This window comes from Microtus oregoni, unplaced genomic scaffold (assembly GCF_018167655.1).
Source record: "Microtus oregoni isolate MIOR12 unplaced genomic scaffold, Mior012 000010F_ref0000083, whole genome shotgun sequence".
Classification (NCBI taxonomy): Eukaryota; Metazoa; Chordata; class Mammalia; order Rodentia; family Cricetidae; genus Microtus; species Microtus oregoni.
The window spans coordinates 46,201,988-46,223,597 of record NW_024543069.1 but is presented as its reverse complement, the minus strand read 5'-3'; the positions used below and the strand labels follow the sequence as shown (position 1 = coordinate 46,223,597).

The window sequence follows — 21,610 nt, the reverse complement described above, 5'->3', positions numbered from 1 at the left end:
CAGAATTGAAATGCGTCTTCTGCTAGTGGTGGATATGAATGCCCTGCAGCTTCTGGATGCTACCAGTAAAATTCATATAACTCCAGTGATCCTGATGGTCCTACTGAACTGTGTCTTGGAGTCAAATTGATGGGCCATATGGCAGGAGACATAGACATTCAATCAAGATTTAATAGATAAGATCAAACTGTTTTTCAAAGAGAATTACCAATTTAAAATTTCCCGATCAAGTATTCATTTTTTATTTTCATATATCTCACAATTATGTGTTAGCCTATTTTGAATCCGAGTGTCTGTGTCCATTATACACATCATGCGGTTGATTTTTTTTCTTGGACATTTAGTTTGTGTATTAATTTGTCCTGGGCATGTAGCCTGCTTAGGTTTCCTGCCTGCTATTCTGAAAGTGACAGCAATGTGTCTATCAACTTGTCATCACCCACTGTTCTGTATGCCACTCCTGTCGCAGAAAAGTGGATATGGGGGGTCTCTGAGTCCAGAGCCTTCGATCTGTCTTATCTTTCCATTCATCTGCCCTGTAAGAAGGTCATATTGTCTGAATTGAATTGCTGTCGTTTCTATGACGCCTTGATGCCCCACATTATGGGTCTTCTGCTTTGCTTTCCTCTTCAAACCTGTCGCAGTTATCATCCTTGGCCCCTCACGTTTATCTCCACATAAAACACAAACCATAGCATCTTGTTGATTATCAGTTTTAAATCTACTGGAGTCTGAAAAGATGGCATGCCATCACAGAGCGCTGTCTTTTATAGAGGAACTGGGTTCGGCTCACAGCACCCAGATGGCGGCTCATGGCCATCTGGTACTCTAGTTCCAGAGGATCTGGTGCCATCTTCTGATCTCCACAGACACCGAGCTGCACATGGAGGTACATAAAATAAAATAAATAAGTCTTTTTAAGAAAAACCTCTTGGGGCCGGGTGGTGGTGGCCCACACCTTTAATCCCAGCACTCAGAAGGCAGAGGCAGGTGGATCTCTGTGAGTTCGAGGCCAGCCTGGTCTACAAGAGCTAGTGCCAAGACAGGCTCCAAAGCTACAGAGAAACCCTGTCTCGAAAAAAAAATTAAAAAAAAAAAAGAAAAACCTCCTGGGAACCTATGTATCAATTTGGGTAAATCGTCATCTTTTTAATTTTGAATCCTGTAATTCATAAGTGTAAATCTTTTTAATTTCTTTCAGTTTTTATAGACATCTTGATTTTCCTTCCAATTTTTTCCAGACATCAGCTGTTTTAATTTTTAATTTTCATTAACACATAGTAATTGCACATTCATGAAACAGAGAATAGCATGTGTATCTTGTGTTTGATAATAGAGCAGGACAAGTGGCGTGTCTGTGACTGCTAACATTTCTCTGTGTTTGGAACATTGGAACTCCTGAGAAGAAAGGCAGAGTTTGTTGTTGTTGTGCATTGGGTGGTATCCCCAGCAATTTTCAGTATCCCCCACTGAAACTCTGTGTGGATGAAGCAGTAGCTCCTCATGCCCCTTCTGCCAGTCCTAGCAACCTTCCTCCTACTCCCCATCTCTATGAATTTGACTTCTGTAAGGTACCATGTGGAATCAAGGAGTTGGTTATCCATTTGGCTTATTTCATCTCACACAACGTCTTCAAGGCTCATTCATATAATTCATACCAGATTTCACTTTCCTCTTAAGCATGATATATGTGTGTATGTATGTATATGTGTATTTATCACATTTTCTTTGCCCATCCACTTATCAGTTCAACACAAGTTCTTCCCACCTTTTGGTTATTATGTATAATGTTATGAATGTGAGCTTATGACTACCTATTTGAGCCTCATCTACTACCAATTATTTGGAGTACATATTTAGAAGTGAAATGTCAGGATCAATTTTAAAGGAATAGCTCTGTCACTTTTCATCACAGTCACCTGGTTTTATATTACTACTGTGATCAATAAGGGCACTATCAAGACGTGCTCAATTTTGGTGTTTGTACTTGGTATAAAAATTAACAATCCCCAGTCCTCCTATGAGGAAAACATATAAAGAAAATATTCTCCCCAGAAATTGAATTTTATATATTTATGTTTTACATGTCAACTCTAATATTTTAAAGATTATTTGTATTATTTGTAGATATATTGAATTTCTAGCTTAATCCTGGCTCAGAAAACTTGCATATCCTTGCATATCAAGTACCAGTAACCAGTTTAAACAATGCCGCACGCATACTTTCAAAGGCTAGCAGGGGTAAAGAATAGGCAAACTTGCCCAAATGAAATGCCTGTAGGTAGGACTGCCTTAAAACCCAACCGGACCCAATGGCTCCATATCTCTCCCGGCTCTGTGTCCTTGATCAACTTTCTTCCGAAGCTGTGACTTGTGTTCTCCTACCTGCATCACACCTCAAGTGCTACGTCCTAGACAGCAACAACAAACGTTCAAGTATGGGGTTTTTTATTGATTTTTTATTGAGCTCTACATTTTTCTCTGCTCCCCTCCCTGCCTCTCCCCTCCACTTCAACCCTCTCCCAAGGTCCCCATTCTCCCAATTTACTCAGGAGATCTTGTCTTTTTCTATTTCCCATGTAGGTTCTCTGGGATTGTGATTTGTGGGCTGGTTTTCTTTGTTTTATGTTTTAAAACCACCTATGAGTGAGTACATGTGATAATTGTCTTTGTGGGTCTGGGTTACCTCACTCAAAATGATGCTTTCTAGCTCCACCCATTTGTCTGTAAATTTCAAGATGTCATTTTTTTTTTCTGCTGTGTAGTGCTCCATTGTGTAAATGTACCACATATTCCTTATCCATTCTTTGATCGAGGGGCATTTAGGTTGTTTCCAGGTTCTGGCTATGACAAACAAAGCTTCTGTGAACATAGTTGAGCACATGTCCTTGTGGCACAATTGAGCATCTTTTGGATATATACCCAAAAGTGGTATTGCTGGGTCTTGAGGAAGGTTGTTTCCTAATTTTCTGAGAAATTGCCACACTGACATCCAAAGGGGCTGTACCAGTTTGCACTCCCACCAGCAATGAAAGAGTGTTACCTTTACCTCACATTCTTTCCAGCATAAGTTGTCATCAGTGTTTTTGGTCTTGGCCATTCTTACAGGTGTAAGATGGAATCTCACGGTTGTTTTGATTTGCACTTCTCTGTTGACTAAGGATGTTAAACATTTCCTTAAATGTCTTTCACCCATTTTAGATTCCTCTGTTGAGAGTTCTCTTTTTAGGTTTGTACTCCATTTTTGTATTGAATTATGTGTTCTTTCGATGACCAATTTCTTGAGCTCTTTGTATATTTTGATACACCTCTGTCTGATGTGGGACTGGTGAAAATCTTTTCCCATTCTGTAGGCCATCGTTTTGTCTTGTTGACCATGTCCTTTGCTTTACAGAAGCTTCTAAGTTTCAGGAGGTCCCATTTATTAATTGTTTCTCTCAGTGTCTGTGCTGCTGGGGTTATATTTAGGAAGTGGTCTTCTGTGCCAATGTATTTAAATATACATCCCACTTTCTCTTCTATGAGGTTCAGTGTAACTGACTTTATGTTGAGGTCTTTGATCCATTTGGACTTGAGTTTTGTGCATGGTGACAGATATGGATCTATTTTCATTCTTCTACATGTTGATATCCAGTTATACTAGCACCATTCATTAAATATGCTCTCTTTTTTCCATTTGATATTTTTTGCTTCTTTGTCAAAAATCAGGTGCTCAAAAGTGTGTGGATTAACATTCAGGTCTTCAGTTTGGTTCCATTGGTCCTCCTGTCTGTTCTTATGCCAATACCAGGCTGTTTTTAGTACTGTAGCTCTGTAGTAGAGTTTGAAGTCAGGGATTATGATGCCTCCAGAAGTTCTTTTATTGTACAGGATTGTTTTGGTTATCTTGGGTTTTTTGCTTTTCCACATGAAGTTGAGTACCATTCTTTTAAGGTCTGTAAATAATTTTGCTGGGATTTTGATGGGCATTGCATTGAATATCTATATTGCTTTTGGTAAGATTGCCATTTTTATTATGTTAATTCTACCTACCCAGGAGCATGGGAGATCTTTCCACTTTCTGGTGTCCTCTTCAATTTCTTTCTTCAAAGATTTAAAGTTCTTGTCTTCCACTTGTTTGGTTAGAGTTACCCCAAGATCTTTTATGCTATTTGTGGCTATTGTGGAGGGTGATGTTTCTCTGATTTCTTTCTCAGCCCACTTATCATCTGTGTATAGGAGGGCTACTGAGTTTTTTTTTTTTGAGTTAATCTTGGATGCAAGTATGGTTTAAGATAGGAAACTGCACCACCCAAAGGAACAATGGAGAACTCATCCACAAACTGTATCCCTGGAGTCAAAGGAGTAGAATAGATTGACTGATTTAAGTCATTGTGTCCCTCTTTTCAAAACACCTTTAATCCCAAAGCTTTGGGGGCCTATAATTTAGGGCTAAGTCTCGTCTACATGGTGAGATTCATGCTAGCCAAGGCTACATGATGAGATCCTGTCTCAAAAAAAAATTAGTATTTTTATTTGTGTGTGTGTGTGTGTGTGTGTATGTGTGTGTGTGTATGCACGTGCATGCAGGAACCCAGAAGAGGATTCATATACATTGAAAGTGGAGTAAGAAGCAGTTGTGAACTGTCCAATATGTGTGCTGAGAACCAAACTCTGGCCCTCACCAAGAGAAGCAAGTGCTCTTAACTGCTCAACCACTCCAGCCTTGGGATGGGGGAGTGACTGAGAAAGTTTTTCAAAGATTTGGGTTTTGTTTTCATTTTCCAAAATCATATTTTTATTGATTATTTGGGAATTTCACATAATGCACCGCAATAATACTCACTCTCCAGTTCTCCCAGGTCCACCCCCACCCTGTAACCACCCAAAAAGTGTCCAGTTCGTGTTGCTCATATACTCACTGGAGCATGGGCACACTCCTAGTACCAGACACTTAAGGAAAACTGAGTCCTTCCCCACTGGCACCCCTGCCAGAAGCCATCAGTTGTGGAGAGCTACACTTCAGCATCCTTATCACACTGTTTACAAAGTTCTGCTCAATGGCTTCCTGTTGGGGCTGGGTTTTTTCTTTTGTTGGGAGGGGTATGGGGGTAGTGAATAGGGATTGTTATAGAAGCCCCCTGTGTCTCTCATTCTCAACTATGAGTCTGCAGTCATCAATACCATGGCAAAGTATGCTTTTTACCCTTTACAGTCAGTGGGAGCATGGATCATGAACTTCCACATGGTTGTTGGCAAGAGCATGGACTACAGACATCCAAATGGCTACTGATATTAGCATGTGCCACAGTTCTCAACACGGTCTCTGTTGGCTGTACAGACCATGAACATCAACACAGCCCTCTGCCACAGCTTGGGCCTCAGATACCAATATACCACTCAATGGCAGCACAGGTCATGGACACCAGTGTGGTTTTAATGCCAGCCCTGCCCATGGACATCAACATGGCTTCAGGTGGCAGAACAGATAGACCATGATGTCCACATGGTCTTCAGTGGAATGTCCTGCAGGGGCACAGACCGCAGGCATCAGCATGGCCTCAGGTAGCAGCACAGACTTCAAACTTTCATCGTGTTACTGTCATTTTTGTGTTTCAAAGGAAAGGGAAGAGGAGGAAGAAAAGAAAGAGGGAAGGAAGGAAGAAATGAAAGGGAGGGAGGAAAGAAGAAGGGTGGGTTATTCCAGCTACTCAACCAAGCAATGGGCATGCCAACCATTACCCAGTGCAGTTGGCATGGGCTGGGGCACCCTTAGTGTTCTAGTAAATAGTGAAGGGAGTAGCTGCATCTTTAACTCTTGCACTGATTCGGACCTACTCCAAGTGGATTTGAGGAACTTCAATGTAATGAATCCCAAAGACCCAGTGCAGCTGACTAAAGAAAAATTTGCAACCAACAAGGATTCTGAGCAAAATAGAAATGAAATTTATATAAAATTCCTGTGGGGTTACTTATCTTTCTAAATTTTATACAGGCTATGAAAGGAAATTTAAACACACCAAATTGGTCTCCGAGAAGTAGACCAGCAGCCTGAAGTGAAAATGAGGATTCTTGGGAATGGAAGCCAATTTTTTCCCCTTGCATGTGTAACTCTGTAATTAAAGTGGCCCTAGGGAAAATACAATTTATTATGCAACAATCCATTATTCATATGGCTGGTTCACACATCAAATGCAAAACTCAAAGACTACTATCAAAGTGTTAAGCGGTGGGGTGTTTGCTTGCTTGTGGTTGGGGAGACTGGGTCTCACTGTATAAGCCAGCCTTGCCTCAGATTTACAACCTAACTGCCCAGCCTGCAGAATGCAGGGGCTGCAGGCATGCACAGCCTGCTCCTCTGCGTCTTTAAAAGGAGAAAACTTTGTATTATTTATGAGGGAGGGCAATGACGACAGCTTAGCTAAAAAGTTGCTGCCTTTTGCTACTTTCTTGCTGATATGAGTTTGTGGGAAAGTTCCAAGACAGAAGAACTGGCATTAAAAAGAGCACAAGATAAAACTCAGAAACAACTAGGAAAGAGGTAATGACAAAGTGTCGGCGTTCGGAAGCACAGCAGAAGTTAAACTCAGAAACTGATCAGTAGAGAGAAGCCATATAAAACTCAAGCAGGCCCATCTCCCACCGAACAATCGGGACCTTTAGAAATGAGATTTCGCTCTAACCCAAAATGTCAGAACATTTTGTTATGGACAAAGGGCAGGGAGATGACAGACTCCAGGAAGCAGAGAGATGAAACTTAGGAAAAGGTACTGATGGGATGCAGATAGAGCAGCATGCTCCTAGGGGAGAGTTTATATCCCTATGATTTTCATTTATATTATTGCTTTTGTAGAGTGGGGCAGGAGCTACTGAGAAGGCTCGGCAGAGAAGGCACTTGCTACCAAAGAACTAATTCCTCCAAGCTTTACTGTGTGTGTACATGTGCGTACACACACAAATAAATGTAATTTTTTAAAGGAAAAAATTCTTTGAAAGGTTCATTCATGGCCTGTCAGCCGTAGTTAGGATTAGGTGTCCAACTGCTGATAATGGTACTTATAGTTCATTCTTTACTGCCAGGGAGTTCAAATTTCATTTTACAGATGTTCAACTTTATAACAAATACAACTATCCCTGACATATCGATGAGTCTGTTAGCCCACAATCAATATTTCATGTTTCTGTTGATGGTTTTCCATGCTGTCAGGATTTCCCACAGTGCAATCTTTTGTGACCAGTTGCCCATAATGTTTTGAAAATTCTCTGAAGAACAGGTAGTGTCTGGTGTTCAGTCTGAGTGGTGGTTTGAATGAGCAATGTCTCATGTGTTTGACTACGTGGTCCCCAGCTGGTGCTGCTGTTTGAGGAAGTTGTGAAACCTTTAAGAGATGGAATCTTGCAGGAGGAAGTGCGTCACTGGGTCAGGCTTTGTCCTTCCGTATCTTTGTCCTCCCCAACCTTCCCTGTGTGAGATGAAGTATGATCACACATGACAGCACACGGCTTCCTGACGGCCCGGCTGGAGTCAGATTTCTGCTGCCAGGATGTTCCCTCCATAATGGACTGCCTCCTTCTGGAACTGCAAGTCTAAATAAACCCTTTCCTTCTCTGCATTACTTCTGTCGGAGTATCCTGTCCCAGCTACAGAGAAGAAATTAATACAGTCTAACTGTGAAAATAGTCTCTCGACCCCATCAAAGCTGCTACTCGCACTCCAGTGTCTGATCAACTGAGTAGCTCTGTAAGATAAACCATGGCCCATTCGAGCTTGAGTCAAAATACGAAGCAGTATAATTCTTCCCTACAGAACATAAGCCATATCTCAGAAGCAGCAGACATTTGTTCTCATTTGCATCGTTCAAAATTTGGAACTTGAAAAAAAAATGTGTTTCTAGATTCAATTGGAGAATTGATTAAGCACTCGCCAGTTCTCTCGTGATACGAATATGACCTGAAAATGCGAGAGCATCAGTGGCGTTAAAACCTATGGGTGAGGTAAGAAGTGTCCCAGCGAAGCAGCAGAGTCACTGGGCTGAAGAGTCTGAAGGAGATGCCTGACATAGTCAGGGAAGCCTTCCAGACAAGGAGAGATGAGTGAGACACAACCGACAAAGGGGGAAAGAAGAGAATGACTTTGTGCCCTTGGGGACACAAGCAGAAGTTCAGAAGAAGGATAGACACAAGCTGGTGCAACGTAGAGAAATCTGAGGAAGTGATGGCAGATTTATACCAAAATTAAAACCATAAAACCGAGACAGAAATTTTACGTTTTTGCTTGAAGTTGATGGAGACTGGGCCTTGCTCTGCAGCCCTCAAACTATACTCTACACCTGTCTCCAGAGTATGGGGAGCTCAAGAAAAACCCACCACACCCTGATTATCTATGTCTGTACTCTATCTCCACCTGTCTCTAGAGTACGGGGGGCTGTTCACCTTCCATCTATGCCTTTTAAAGAGGAAACATTTACATTATTTATGAGAGAGGGCAATGAATCTGGGATTACCTGAGAAAGAACCACTGAGATTCCTGAGGGAAACCAGGACAGTGGAAGTGTGGCAGGGAAGGAGAGTAAGGTGGTGTACAGCCAGCACTCTGATGATTTGAGTTTCAAGGAATCTAGGAAATGCAAGTCAATAATGGCCTTGAAATTTGATCCAGAGGAAGAATATCATGCTTGAACAATCATTACTCTCATAACTTTGACAAACATCAGAAGAAAAGACACTGTGAAGAGGAAGGCATCAACTGGGGGAACAAATTTGCTCCATTTGAGTTAACTTTTGGAATGCTGAGCAGACAGTAGTGTCCCAGCAGTCACTGGGAAACATGCGTTAAGATTTGGTGAAATTTTTCAGATGAGACTGTAACATTCATCTTCCCTGTTTTAGTTAGAATGAATAGGAAACCCACAAGACTAGAGAAGTCCTCCCAAGCATGTATGTATGCTATGTCACGGAGCCATAGGAAGCTTTGGGGAATCCCTGAAGAAAGACTCAGCATTTCTGTTTCAGTCTCCCAGTAGGTGTTCTACTGCTATGATGAGCACCATGACCAAAAGAAAGCTCAGGAAGAAAGGGGCCGATGTGGCTGACAGGTTCCTATCCATCATCAAGGGAAACCAAGCCAGGAACTCAAGGCAGGAGCTGGAAGAAGCAGAGGCTATGAAAGAATACTGCTTGACCTATGACCTATTCAGCCTGTTTCTATAGCTCAGGACCACCAGGCTAGGGGTGGCAGCACCGGGCCTTCCCACATCAGCAATCAGTCACAGGCCAGTCTGATGGAGCCACTTTCTCAGCTGAGGCTCCTTCTTCTCAGATGACTCTCCAGCCTTTGTCACATCAGCAAAATACTAAGCAGCACACTTTGTTTCTTTTCCTGTCACTGAATAAAATAAAATACCCTGACAAAGACAACGTAAAGGGGAAAGGGTTTATTCTAACTCACAGTTCGAAGACACAGTCTATCAAGAATGTGAAGTCGGGGTAGCAGGGGCTTGAAGCAGCTGGTCACATGAAATCCACGATCAGGAAGCTAAGGATGATGGATGTATTTAGCCGCTGCTCAGTTCCCTTTACCCACTTACACAGGCCAGGATCCCAGTCAGGAAATAGTGACCCCCTCAGCAGGCAGACCACCCCACCTCAAATAAAAACAAGGTAATCCTCCAAAGGCATGCCCAGTGGCCTGTCTCCCAGGTAACTCTAGACTAACCATCATAGTATATAAAAACGGGAGAGACAAACAGACACAAAACACCAGAAATAGAATTTTAAAAAGGAAAGAACAGAAATTGAGAGATCAAAAAGCTTCAGGAACTTCGCCAGTTGATCAGGCTGTGCTAGCCGTCCCTCCCTCGTACACTATATTTGGATTAATGAACAACTACTTAAACCTCTTGCTAAGCATTAGCTATCTTTCATCTGGTGGGGAAAGGGGCTTGAAAAATAGAATTTTTCAAGAACTGTAACCTTTATGGTCCCTCTTTGATAGTATTTTCTAAGAATCTACTTTCGTGTGGTAAAAACTTAGAATTATGTCACACCTGCAAGCTGAATTTTAATAATAAATTCTATTATAGGCTTTTTAATTTCAACTCCAATGGTGATATACTCTAAAGGAACAGACTAAAAGAACCTATTTTCTCCCAGTATTCTTGACATGACACGAGCAAAAGGGACATTTCTTAAAATCAATTTTACCAAAGGACAATATAATATGATTAACCTTCTTCTCCATCAGAAGCACAAGCTTTCAGACACACAGGTTTGAGCAGAGTTGAGGACAATTCCACTCAGATGAATGTTGCATGAGCATCACATTTGGGAAGTGTGTTGTCGTGTGGGGTCATAGACTACCTGCCAAGCTAGGCATTCCCAGACTGCGATTACTCTGCAGATAAATGGAAGGAAAAACAAAACCAAGAGCAATCGTTTCCATTCCTGTCTAAAGTTAACAACATACGCTAAAGGTCTAATCGCGTTTCCAAACTTTACCTAGAAGTTAATAATTAATCAAATGCACCTTGGAAGAGATGAATATAGGACCAAGAAGAGCCAAAACATACTTAAATTTTGTCAGCTTTATAATAAGTTGGTTCTGGCGTTCAGATTAATTTTTCTAGTCTGTCTAATCACTTGCCATAGTAACACTGGTCTCCTCGTCACTCAGCAAATCTTGCAGGACATCCAACCCTTCCACACCTGCCTGTTACCTGCTCGATAAAGCCCTAACGCGCCTACTTTGTTTCATCATTAGCACAACCGGAACCCCGAATGTCAAGGTGTTCTACTTCCTCTGCAAAAACTCCAGGCCCCAGCAGTGCCATCAGATCTGTCGGGGACACTCTGCCATGAGGATTTCACAGACTGATTTTTGTGTTGTGCTTGTTTTTGGGTGGCAGACATGCACTTGAGGGTAAAGGTCAGCGAGTGACATTGTCTTTCTAAATTACACCGCACCTTAGTTTTTGAGACCACATCTCTCACCCAACCCTCAGTTAACCTATTCAACTACGTGGCCAGATGGCCAGCAGGCCTAAGGACCTGTGTCTCTCTGCCCCAGCACTGGGGCTGTAGGCGCATACTACTGCACTTGGTTTGTTCTTTTTTTTTTTTCTTTTAATGCTGAGGCTGAGGCTTAAACTCTGGTTCTCCTGCTTACGCAGCAAATGCCTTACCTTACCAGAAAACTGAGCCATCTCCCCAGCCCTTGTATATAATCTCTTGAAGATCAGTTTTATAATCTGCAAGGCTATCAAAAAGACGTACCTTATCCCTCATGTGTGTTGAGCAAAAAGAGATCTTAATAGAGCATGAGACGCAGAAATGTCAGGTAAACGCCAGTCCTCATCAAGATCCCAACCACCCAAGAAATATAACATGAAGGGCCAGGTTCATTGGGGTTTCTGTCCCGCCCTGTTCCCACAGCTGTTTATTCCCAAAGAAAATCACACAGAGGTCTACATTAGGTTATAAACTGATTGACACATTAGCTCAGGCTTCTTATTAGCTCTTGTAGCTTATATTAACCCATTATTCTTATCTATGTTAGCTACATGGCTCAGTACCTTTCTCAGTGGGGTAAGTCACATCCTGCTTCTTCAGTGTCTGGACAGGAATGTCAAGGGAGCTTCCTGCTTCCCAGAATTTTCCTATTCTTATTGCTCCACCTCTACTTCCTGTCTGGTTTTCCTGCCTATACTTCCTGCCTGACCAATCAGCATTTATTTAAAACATGATTGACAGAATATAGACCATTATCCCGCACCAAAGAAAGACTACAACGTGTGCAGTATGTTTCTGTCCTGGGTTTGGATTTTATGATATTTAGTTCATGGAAGAATCAGAACATATTAAACTATTTAACACGTATGTTCAACAGATCACCAAGAACTTACTCCGGTTCTCACCCACTGTAGCCTGACAAATGGGAACAGGAAGAGAGAGACTCTGGGCAGCTGCCACATGGAAACACAGTAGGGGCTCCGGGGTTGGGAGAGTGTGATCCACAGTCAAGTTTCCAATACTGCAGGCGTCAGAACCCAGTGGGATGGTGCACTCAGAATCCCAGCAGGGCAGGGGCTGAGGCAGGAGGATCATGAGTTCCAAGTCAGTGTGGACCATGTGGGAGACCATGCCTAAATAAATAAGCAGCTTCTAAGCAAACACTTAGCTGAACAGGAGCAAGGGGTCTGGGACAATACAACCAGGATAAGCCATGCCTGTCATTCACCAAAGAGCTCTCCCATCCTGTGTGCTGTCTCTTCACTCCGACCATTGTTGGTTCCTTTGCGTTGCAGAAACCTTTTCATTCTGCGCCTTCTCATTTGTCGACGTGGAGGTTATGTCCTGTGCTATTGGAGTCCTCTGCAGAAAATCCTCACCTGTATCTCATCCTGAAGGGCTTCCCCTTTTCTCTTCTTGTTGTCTCAGAATTCCAAGTCTTACATGAAGACTTTGATGCATTTTGAACCGTGTTTTGTGTAGCAGGAGCTGCTAACTCCAGGGCTGCTCCTGTGCGTGCAGAGAACCGGTTTCCCAGCACCTCTCATTTTCATTCTCACCTTGCTATTTTTCTCTTTCCTTTTATGTAACATTATTTCTGTAGTCTTCTGCTAGAATACAAAACCAAACACACAGAGAACAATAACCCCTCCTATGAGCTGCTCCTGAATGCCCGTTGTTATGAATGGGGAAAGGTGGCCGTGGGATCTGCTCGTGGCTTATTACCGTGCTTTGTGTGTATTTATTATCACCAGGAAAATACAAATGATGGAGTACAATTTTACATATTAGCCACTTGTGCTTCTGATGCACATAATTTTACTCTGTGCCTTTAATGTTTATATTTATCGCTTTTCTAAACACAATTCCTGAAAATGATGCAACTCCAGCCAGACTCCTGCTTCTTTCTCTGCCGTTTGCAGACACCCAAGGACTCCACGTACTGCCCCAGACAGCTGACTGGTCGTCTTTTCCTCCTCAGCAGTATCTCTTGACACTTGGGTTCAAGAACAAAGAAGATGGGAAGTTTTTGGAAAAGGTGTCAAGCAGGAAGCTGCCCACTTTCACAGGTGATTGGAACCTCAATGTGTTACATTTTGAAATGTCCCCATTTCTAAACTGGGACAAGGCTGGGACTGTGTCCCAACACCAAGCTTGTAGAAGGGCCTGGATATACAAAAATGTTTGATCACTTTTAGTTTTTCTAATTTTCTTTCTGGGTTGATTAAAAATACATAAAATGCTGATTTCGGGAGAGAATCCCCCCGGGAACACTCTGGACGTTATCATGCAGTGCTTACCATCTCCTTCCTAGCATCCCATCCAGACACCATCATCACCACTGCCTGGCATAGCCACCAAGACTACAGACTTTCAGGTCTGGGGTCTGGACTCAACAATTGAAGTACTAGCTCAAGAGGCATAAGAACTAACTTCTCAATTCCCAGAATCCCACAGAAATGCTGGGGGGGGGGAGCTTAGTGTAGTTCTAGCCATGAAGGGCAGAGATGGGATCACCAGAGCAAGCTGGCTACCTAAACCAGCCACATTAGCACACTCCGGGTAGGACGGAGAGACCCTGTCTCAATCAATAGGGTGGAAGGGCAATGGAGGATGAGTCCTGCCTCCAACCTTGGCCCCCCACATGTATGCTCACACACACACATGCCAACTGAAAAGGTCACACACACACAATGGAAAAAGAAAAATAAAGAATATAGTCTTTCATCATTAAGGGGCAAATATGAAGCCATTGGTCATAATGACTTGTACATGAAATGGAAAGTACCCATGTCAATTCCAGGTCACCTGGACTCTCTGCTGGGGCATTAGCGTCTGCTCCTCTCGTTCCTCAGACAATCAGTCGGGAGTCCAAGTCATCTGAAGAGCATATAGTTGATGGTGTTAAGCAATTTCAGTTAAAATTTTCAAGAAAATAATTACATGGAATTGAAATCTCAGACTTACAGACTGACATGATGACTAGCCTGAGCTTGCGCCTTGTGAGGTGCCCACAGAATTGGAACTGGAATTCTGCCTGGCACACTACCTGCCCCCCTGGGCTTATCTCTGCCTCGGGCCACATTCAGAGTCAATGGCGTCTGCACACCTGAAGAATACCTGAGTGGGGCGAGACAAGAATCAGACATGCTTATGACAACATTTTCTCACAATTCAAGGCAAACATATTCTGCTGAGATACACAAATTGTCACAGGTTGTCTCTTAGATCTCTCGATCAAGAAAATGAGTAAATGTCAGTTTCTAAAGGGTGACATCTCCTCTGCCTTTCTCCTCAGAGAGCTTTTATTATTACACACATGGGCTGGGGGTGGGACTAGTGTCCATACTAAAGATTTCCTATCTCTTATTATTGAAATATCTGTCTATAGCTCACAAAAGAAAGCATTCTGAAATGGAATTCTGGGGGAAAAAAGTATAAAAATTTATTGTTCCAATTTCTAGAACATAAAACGCCTTTCTCTCTGCTGACCAGAGAAGATACAGTGAGACTCATGGAGACGGTGGGGAAGCGAATCCTGCCAGTCCTGGACTTTATCCGCAGCACACAACTGAATGTGGGTATCCGATGGGTCTCTTGTCCTGTATGTGAGCACCCAGGGTTCCTAAGCGCATAGAAAGCTGAAAGCGCCAACATTGCAAGGGCTGAGTTGGGGGGGGGGGTGTTGTTGTTTTCTTTTGTTTCTTAGAAAGACACACACACAGAAATCACATTTACAAAAGCAAACTGGTGTTAGCTAAGGACTCCATTCCTCTTCCGGTCCCACACATGTCCCCAGGCTATACTGCGGTCCTGAGTGTTGTCAGACCAATATCTCCTTGCAGAGCTCTCCCTCCCCCTGCCTTCCTCCCCAAGGCTGCTGGAGATTTCTCATTTCAAATCAATAACAGAATGTTAGCAATCATAGTGCCTTCCCTACTTCATTTACTGAGCCACTGCACAGGACCGCCTCACTATCTTGCGCGGGAACTCAGAGCTCGTGCCTGCACACCCAATCTCAAGCAGGATGCCGCTCTAAACATTGCTGCTGAGCTGTGTATGGCCTCAGGTAAATGACGTAATCCCTTTCCCCACTCCAGGGAGAGTGTGCTTTGCCTCCAGTTCTGTGTTTTATCATGTCCTAAGTGTGACCTGAATTCCTGGCTGCCCTTTTACACACTGTATGCTATTGTACTGAAATATAGAGACTTTTTCATTAATACATTATAAAAGGCTGCAGATTTGCCCCCCTTTAATATTTTTCAAAAGGCCTTAAGTTGGAAATTGTAAGAATCTTCTTCTTGTGGCTTTTGTATTACATTGTTGATTTGATGTTCGTAGGAGGAGAGCCAAGAGGGTCGTTGTAGTAGTTCCCTGCTCACTACCATCACCCAGCATTTTAGAAAAGTTATAAAATGTCCAATCTGTTTGCATGATTTAATTGAGAGAGCATGCTCTTCATGGACTTCCGTGCTGCCAGCCCCTGCTCTCTCCAACCATGTTCTCCCTCTATTTCTTCTAGTAAGGAATCCCTATTTCTCTTATTTGGCTTGAGCTGTTGTGCCAAAATGCTATAGAGCCAGTGGGTTCAACAGTAGACATTTCTACAATCACAGAGCAATTGTCCAAGATCAAGGCAGCAGACTACTGTGGCTCAGGGAAGGGCATTCCTCTTGATTCTCATAAAGCTGAATTTTTTCCCTGTGTCGCCAGAGGGCTCAGAGAGAGACAGAAGAAGAGCTCAGGCCTCTATTTTTACAAGGCCACTCTCCCTCCGTGGTGGCTGCTCTATTCTGATTTTTCGTGCCGTGAGAAACTCCATAACCAAAGACGACTTGGGGAAAAGAGAACTTAGATCACCTTATACTTTCAGTTACAGTCTATTACTGCGGGAAGTCAGGGAAGGAACTCAAGGTAGGAACGTGCAGGCAGGAACTGAACCAAAGATGGCAAGAATGCTACATACTGGTTTCTGCTCTCTCTCTCTCTCTCTCTCTCTCTCTCTCTCTCTCTCTCTTTCTCTTTCTCTTTCTCTCTCCCCCCCACCTTTGATAAAGTTCCAAGACTACCTGTCGTGGTGTGGAACTGCCGACAGTGGACTGTGACCTCACATCAATGAACAGCTAAGACAATTCCCCGCAGACATGGCCACTGACCAGTTTGACCTAGGCAGCTCCTCAGTTGCGACTGCTTGCCTGGGTGAATGCTGGTTGTGCCAAACTGACAACTGAACCAACCAGGACAGGGCCCCACCTTCATAAGCTCATTTTATCCTATCACCTCATGCACAGGGCTCATCTCCAAACTGTAGTAATAGAGCGGCGGGGCTGCATCCCTGGCACCCCAGCCGCCTGGCTAGCTTATGCCCCAAAATAACAACACACAAACTGTATTCATTTAAACATTGCTTTGTCCTTTAGCTCTAGCCCTTACTGGCTAATTCTGATATCCTGATCAACCCATCTCTAATAATCTGTGAGAACCGGTCTTACCGGGAAGATTCTAGCCTAGTCCATCCTGGGTCGGAGCTTCATGGCGTGTGTCTGCCCGGGAGCGGGGCATGGCGTCTCTCTCAGGCATCTGCTCCCGAGAGGAGAGCTGTGGAGTCTGAGCTCACTTCCTCTTCCTCCCAGCATTCTGTTCTGTTTACTTCACCCACCTATGTTTTAACCTATCAGGGTCAAGGCAGTTTATTTAACCAATGACCTTCCTCCATCACCAAACATGCTCACACCGGAACTTGAGGTTGAATGTATGCACCATGAAGTGACTCAGCTTCTGTCCCCAACAGTCTCGTTAGCAGGGCCACAAATTTGGGACCTTTTTCTGCAGTTCAGCCTTTAGCATAATCCCTTGCATACACACATGCACACACACACATGCATGCATGCATACACACACACAAACACACACCTTCCCATCCTAACTGAAAATCCACGCACATCATCCCTGCCATCACCAGGTTACTGAGGCAATAAAGTATTCCCTACCAAGAATCATCATTGCCTGAGCATTGGTTGATCCCTTCTAGCCATGGCTACCCTGGCGGCCCGGGTGTTGGTACAGTGGGAGGCATCTGTCTGTGCTCTGTCTCTGGGGCAACATCTGCCTAGCTCAGCACTTGTTTAGACGCGGACGACATGGTTGCTGCTGGCTTGGACTACACTGTGTGAGTGCAGGTTGGGCCGTTCAAGTGTCAGGCACTGTCTCAGAGTCCATACGCTTTCCTTCTCACCTCACCAAGCGTACCGTGACTGCTTGGAAGTTTATAGGAGACTCTCTGTGGATCTGAAAACGAGACCTCCTAACCAGAATTAAAGAAATTTGGATGGCTAATCAGCAGGGTGCTCTGCTGTGCAGTCGGTCTCAGCCTTGTTCTGTCTGTCCATCTCACCGAGTTCCCCGTATTTACTCCTGTTGGAAACAACACTGGGAAGACTATCTTAATGGGAGCCAAGTGAGTGAGTCTAAAGTTTTTCTGAGACAACGGGTATTGGCTTCCAAACACTGGCTTCCCTGTCTCATGTCTACCCAGCTCGGTTTCCTAAAGCAGGGCTGAGAAAAGCTGACTACAAAGGTAATTTAACGAAGCAGACAATGAGTTGGTAACTAGGAAGAATTCCCACCTGCTGCTGTTAACAAGCAGTTTTCAGTGGTGTGTTTAAGTTCACAGTGTCTTGGCATCGATTCAAACATAAAATGCTGTGCATTTGAATCAGTTCACACTGTGTTGTCTATGTATTTGCCCTAGAGGCAGGCTTTCACCCAAGGTGCACAAGCGCTGTATTGAGCATTCAGATTCATAGAAATTTTAATTATTCAGACTGGCCTGGGTTTTGTTGGACAAAAGGGCTGTTTCATTAGTCTTTCTTTTTCCTTGGACATCCTACATACTTCAATTTTTCTTTTACTGCGAGGGTAGTGCTAGAGTCCCATGGGTCTCAAATCCTTTTCCTTCAGTCACTGACTTGCTAAGTTCCCCATGCATAGGCAGGACTTGAGGGGTCCTCTCCAGGCCTGGCACAGTTCAACCACCCATGGGAAAGTTGGACTCAGGCCTGCAGTCTCAGCGACCACAGGCTCTGACCATGAAGATCCAGCATCAAGACACTGCCACCATAAGAGAGTGACCTGATGCCGGGGCAACATCTGTCCTGAAGTGCCTAGGGGTTTGTCAGTCACTCTTAATACAGTGATTCAGACATGACTTTGCTTGTCAGCTAAGGCAAAAGCCATCTATTGGGGGCGTCCATCTTTACATCCAATCCTAGCAGCTAAGAAGGGTGTTTTGCATCATATATGCCCAGAGACGCTTAGACAATGTCCCTTAGTGTAAGTAGCTCTGGAGTATGAAAATAATATATATTACAGCTTTAGCATTCATTACAGTGCAGGAGACCCAAAAACAGCATTAATCTTTGACATAATACTATCATATGAATTTGAAGCATTATCACACTGACATTGTCATATAAATGATGATAAATATGTGAATGATAAAATAATACTTAGACAAAGCCAAGAATTCTCATGATATTTCTCCCTACTCATATTCTATATTAACCTCCCTTATAAAAAAGGGGCATCCATCCAGCATCTCTAATCAAGAGAAAAGCCGGCACAACAGTGCACTAAACTGCAATAACGCGATAACCGTAGAGAATCTTCCAGAATTTTTCACTGGTTGTTCTAATTTTAAATTTCCCTACAGTAAAACAAAGGGGACATTTTTTGTTCTTCACGAAATAAATATACAAAAACAGTACAACAATGTACCATCAATAGAGTCACATTAAACATAAAGTGAGCAAAACAGAATCCTAAAGATTTCTGTTAAATCCTTGCACCTGTCATAATCAGGACATTTTCTTAGCCCAAACACTGTTGAAGTGAGATGGGGAAACCCTGCTTAGAAGCCGGCACCAACTGCTTTGGAGGTGCGGCCCAGAAGTCCCCGTATGGTGCTCTGCTCGTGCGAATCATCTCCTCCCATCATTTCATTGGGCCCTCACAATGCCCCTCACTTTACCAACGAGGAGCCATCCATAGCTTGAAGTGATAATGCATATTCGCATAGCTAGGGTACCAAAGTTTAAACACAAAACAGAAGCTAGAATGAGTTCTCCCAGTATTCTTTTATTAATACATTATAAGTTTTTTTAATAAGACAATTTGGAAGTTTATTCCATAGTTGGACTCTATTGTTTTTTAATTTTTACGATCTTTTTCACTTGATGGTAATCTTGATGTTTTGTGACCCACTCTTGTGATGAAGAGACAGGGGCTACAATGTGCGCTCAGCACAAATGTTTTCTTCCCAGTCCTGATATCTAAACCACACTGCAGACACGCCAGTATCTGTCTATCTCTCCACATGTCAGTGCCCACTCATCATGGTTTTGGAAATGCGGGGAGCAGAGCCCTCTTAAATGGCAGGCCAATGGGTGTAATTGTAAAGAATTCACCCCCGATAGTGATGAGAAGTGATCTTGTTTACTTGTTAACTCGCACAGAAACACCTACAGAGCTGCATTTCGTTAAAGTTTCTGTACGAAAATGTAAAAAAACTGAGCTACATAAATATTGAATAGTTTTAAAATTCCCTTAATTTCTTAATCCCTACATAGCATCTAAGGTTTCAGTCTTGTCATCTCTCAGATTACATTCTTCTGTATCTTCTTTAACACCACGAAAGAGTTCCTTCCTTATTAAATGGGCACCAGGCTTTACGGAATCCTCTCGGAAACCGGCTCCTTGGTTCGTCCGCACGCCCACCAACTTCGTGTGGCTGAGTGTACATTGCAGCACCCGTGTCTTCATCACAAGAGCAGGTCACAAAACCAAAGCGCCCGGAGGTTTTGCTTGGAAAACCTCTCATGATCACGCAGTCTGTTAGTGTGCCTCGTGTTATTTTAAGCTATCGTGCAGTTTCAAAGCTCAAACCACCAATAAACAACTTTCCCGACTGTTCTGGCTCCGTTGGATCATGGCACAGATACACAGAATTAAAAATAAAGTAAATCTTGGATTGAGCACCAAAATACAAAAATCAAATTAAATCAGAAAATTAACTGAAAATGCTTCGTGGAAACATGGACTTTAACCTCTTGCAGGGGCGGTAGACAGCAAAGATGGTGGTTTCCTCCAGGCTGAGGGAGGGTCCTGTTTCAGACTGTGATGTCCTCTACACTCTGACATAGGCCTAATTTACCTGTCTCCAAAAATGGCTCTTCCAGGCACACAACACATGGATAAACAAGGATCATTCTGTTCCTTTACAAACTATAAATTCAAACATGTCATCATGTTCCTCATGGCTTCCAATCCTGCTGAATGTCAACCGCTCACACCCCAGCATCCTTACTGTGAGGACTTTTATTTTTTAATCCCCCATCCTCAAGATTTTAGTCCTAGCCAGACAATGGTGTAGCACACCTTTAATCCCAGCACTTGGGAGGCAGAGGCCGGTGGATCTGCATGAGTTCAAGGCCAGTGGTCTTCAAGGTCCCTGGATGTTCTTCTCCCTTCGATAACCTCATTGGCTGCTGTCTGCCTTGAACATTCTGCTCTGTCTGTGCTCCCTGGCTAAATGCTCAAGAATCTAAATAATTAAATCTCTTGGAGAAAAAAAAAAAGATGCAACTAACCATGTTTTAATACCTTGTTAATTTTACTTTTTATTTCTTCCAGACAAAAGATTTTAAACTATTTACATGTGCACATTTGAGGTGAACAATAGTATACGCTTCCTATGCATTCTGTGCTTGCAAACAGTGTTCCTATATGTCATGCCAAGTGGAAATACACGCCACACTTCAGGAGCTGCCTCTCCTAGCATTATGCAGGACCATTTATTTACTCAGCATTTATCAATAATTGCTACTAAATCCAGGCAATTCTCCTCCAGAAGCCTGCATTTGAACTTGCTATTTGCCTAACCTTCATCACACCCGGGTGAGGTTTTAGCTTCAATCTTAGCCACTTTATTACCCTCTTTCCAGAAACTAAGGGACCATTTGATCACTCCTAAGGTCTCACAGGGTGGAGGGGGGCTAACTCGCTTTGCCAGCACTAAAAGTTTAGGCTAATTCCTTCATGTTCCACTCTTTCCTTGATTTTTCTTAAAGCAGCCACATTAAAACACCCCTGCTGACATCAGATATTGATGTTCGTCTTTTCTCCGCTCAGTCTTTCAAAAGCTCTCGTCTCGCACATATACGACATTGATCTGTAGCCTCCTGGTAGCCAGAACTGCATTCAGTTGTGGGGAGGGGAGGGCTGGGTGACTGTTAGCATCCATGTAGGTTCTTTCCCCAGGGTCTCATTCATATGGAGAACTTCCTGTTTTGTTATGCACCCAGCAATCGGGCTAACAAAGCACTGTTGCCTTCAACTATTTTTATTTTCCTGATGTTTTGGAAAATTACACTAATAGATTATGTTCCCGAGCAAGCTGCAGCGGATTCTGCTCCCTGATGTTGAGTCAGTTCCGCGTTTCTCTGCAATAGGCCCATTGTTTCCCCTAAGAAGGACAAAGGAAGCCATTGTTCTTTCGAGAAAAAATGCCACTGTTCAGGGACACACCACAGCTGAATGGTGGCTGGCTCTCTGATCGCTTCAGACG

The 21,610-nt window shown here is 43.2% G+C and overlaps 1 protein-coding gene across 1 annotated transcript in view; it reads left to right on the top strand.

Moving 5' to 3' along the window:
• Nucleotides 1-21,610, top strand: part of Spata16 (spermatogenesis associated 16) — a 254,089-nt gene that overhangs the window by 196,138 nt on the left and 36,341 nt on the right. The window contains exons 6-7 of the mRNA XM_041659524.1: nt 12,909-13,055; nt 14,451-14,563. Of these exons, the coding sequence (XP_041515458.1) occupies nt 12,909-13,055; nt 14,451-14,563 (260 nt within the window). The remainder of the gene's footprint in view (nt 1-12,908; nt 13,056-14,450; nt 14,564-21,610) is intronic.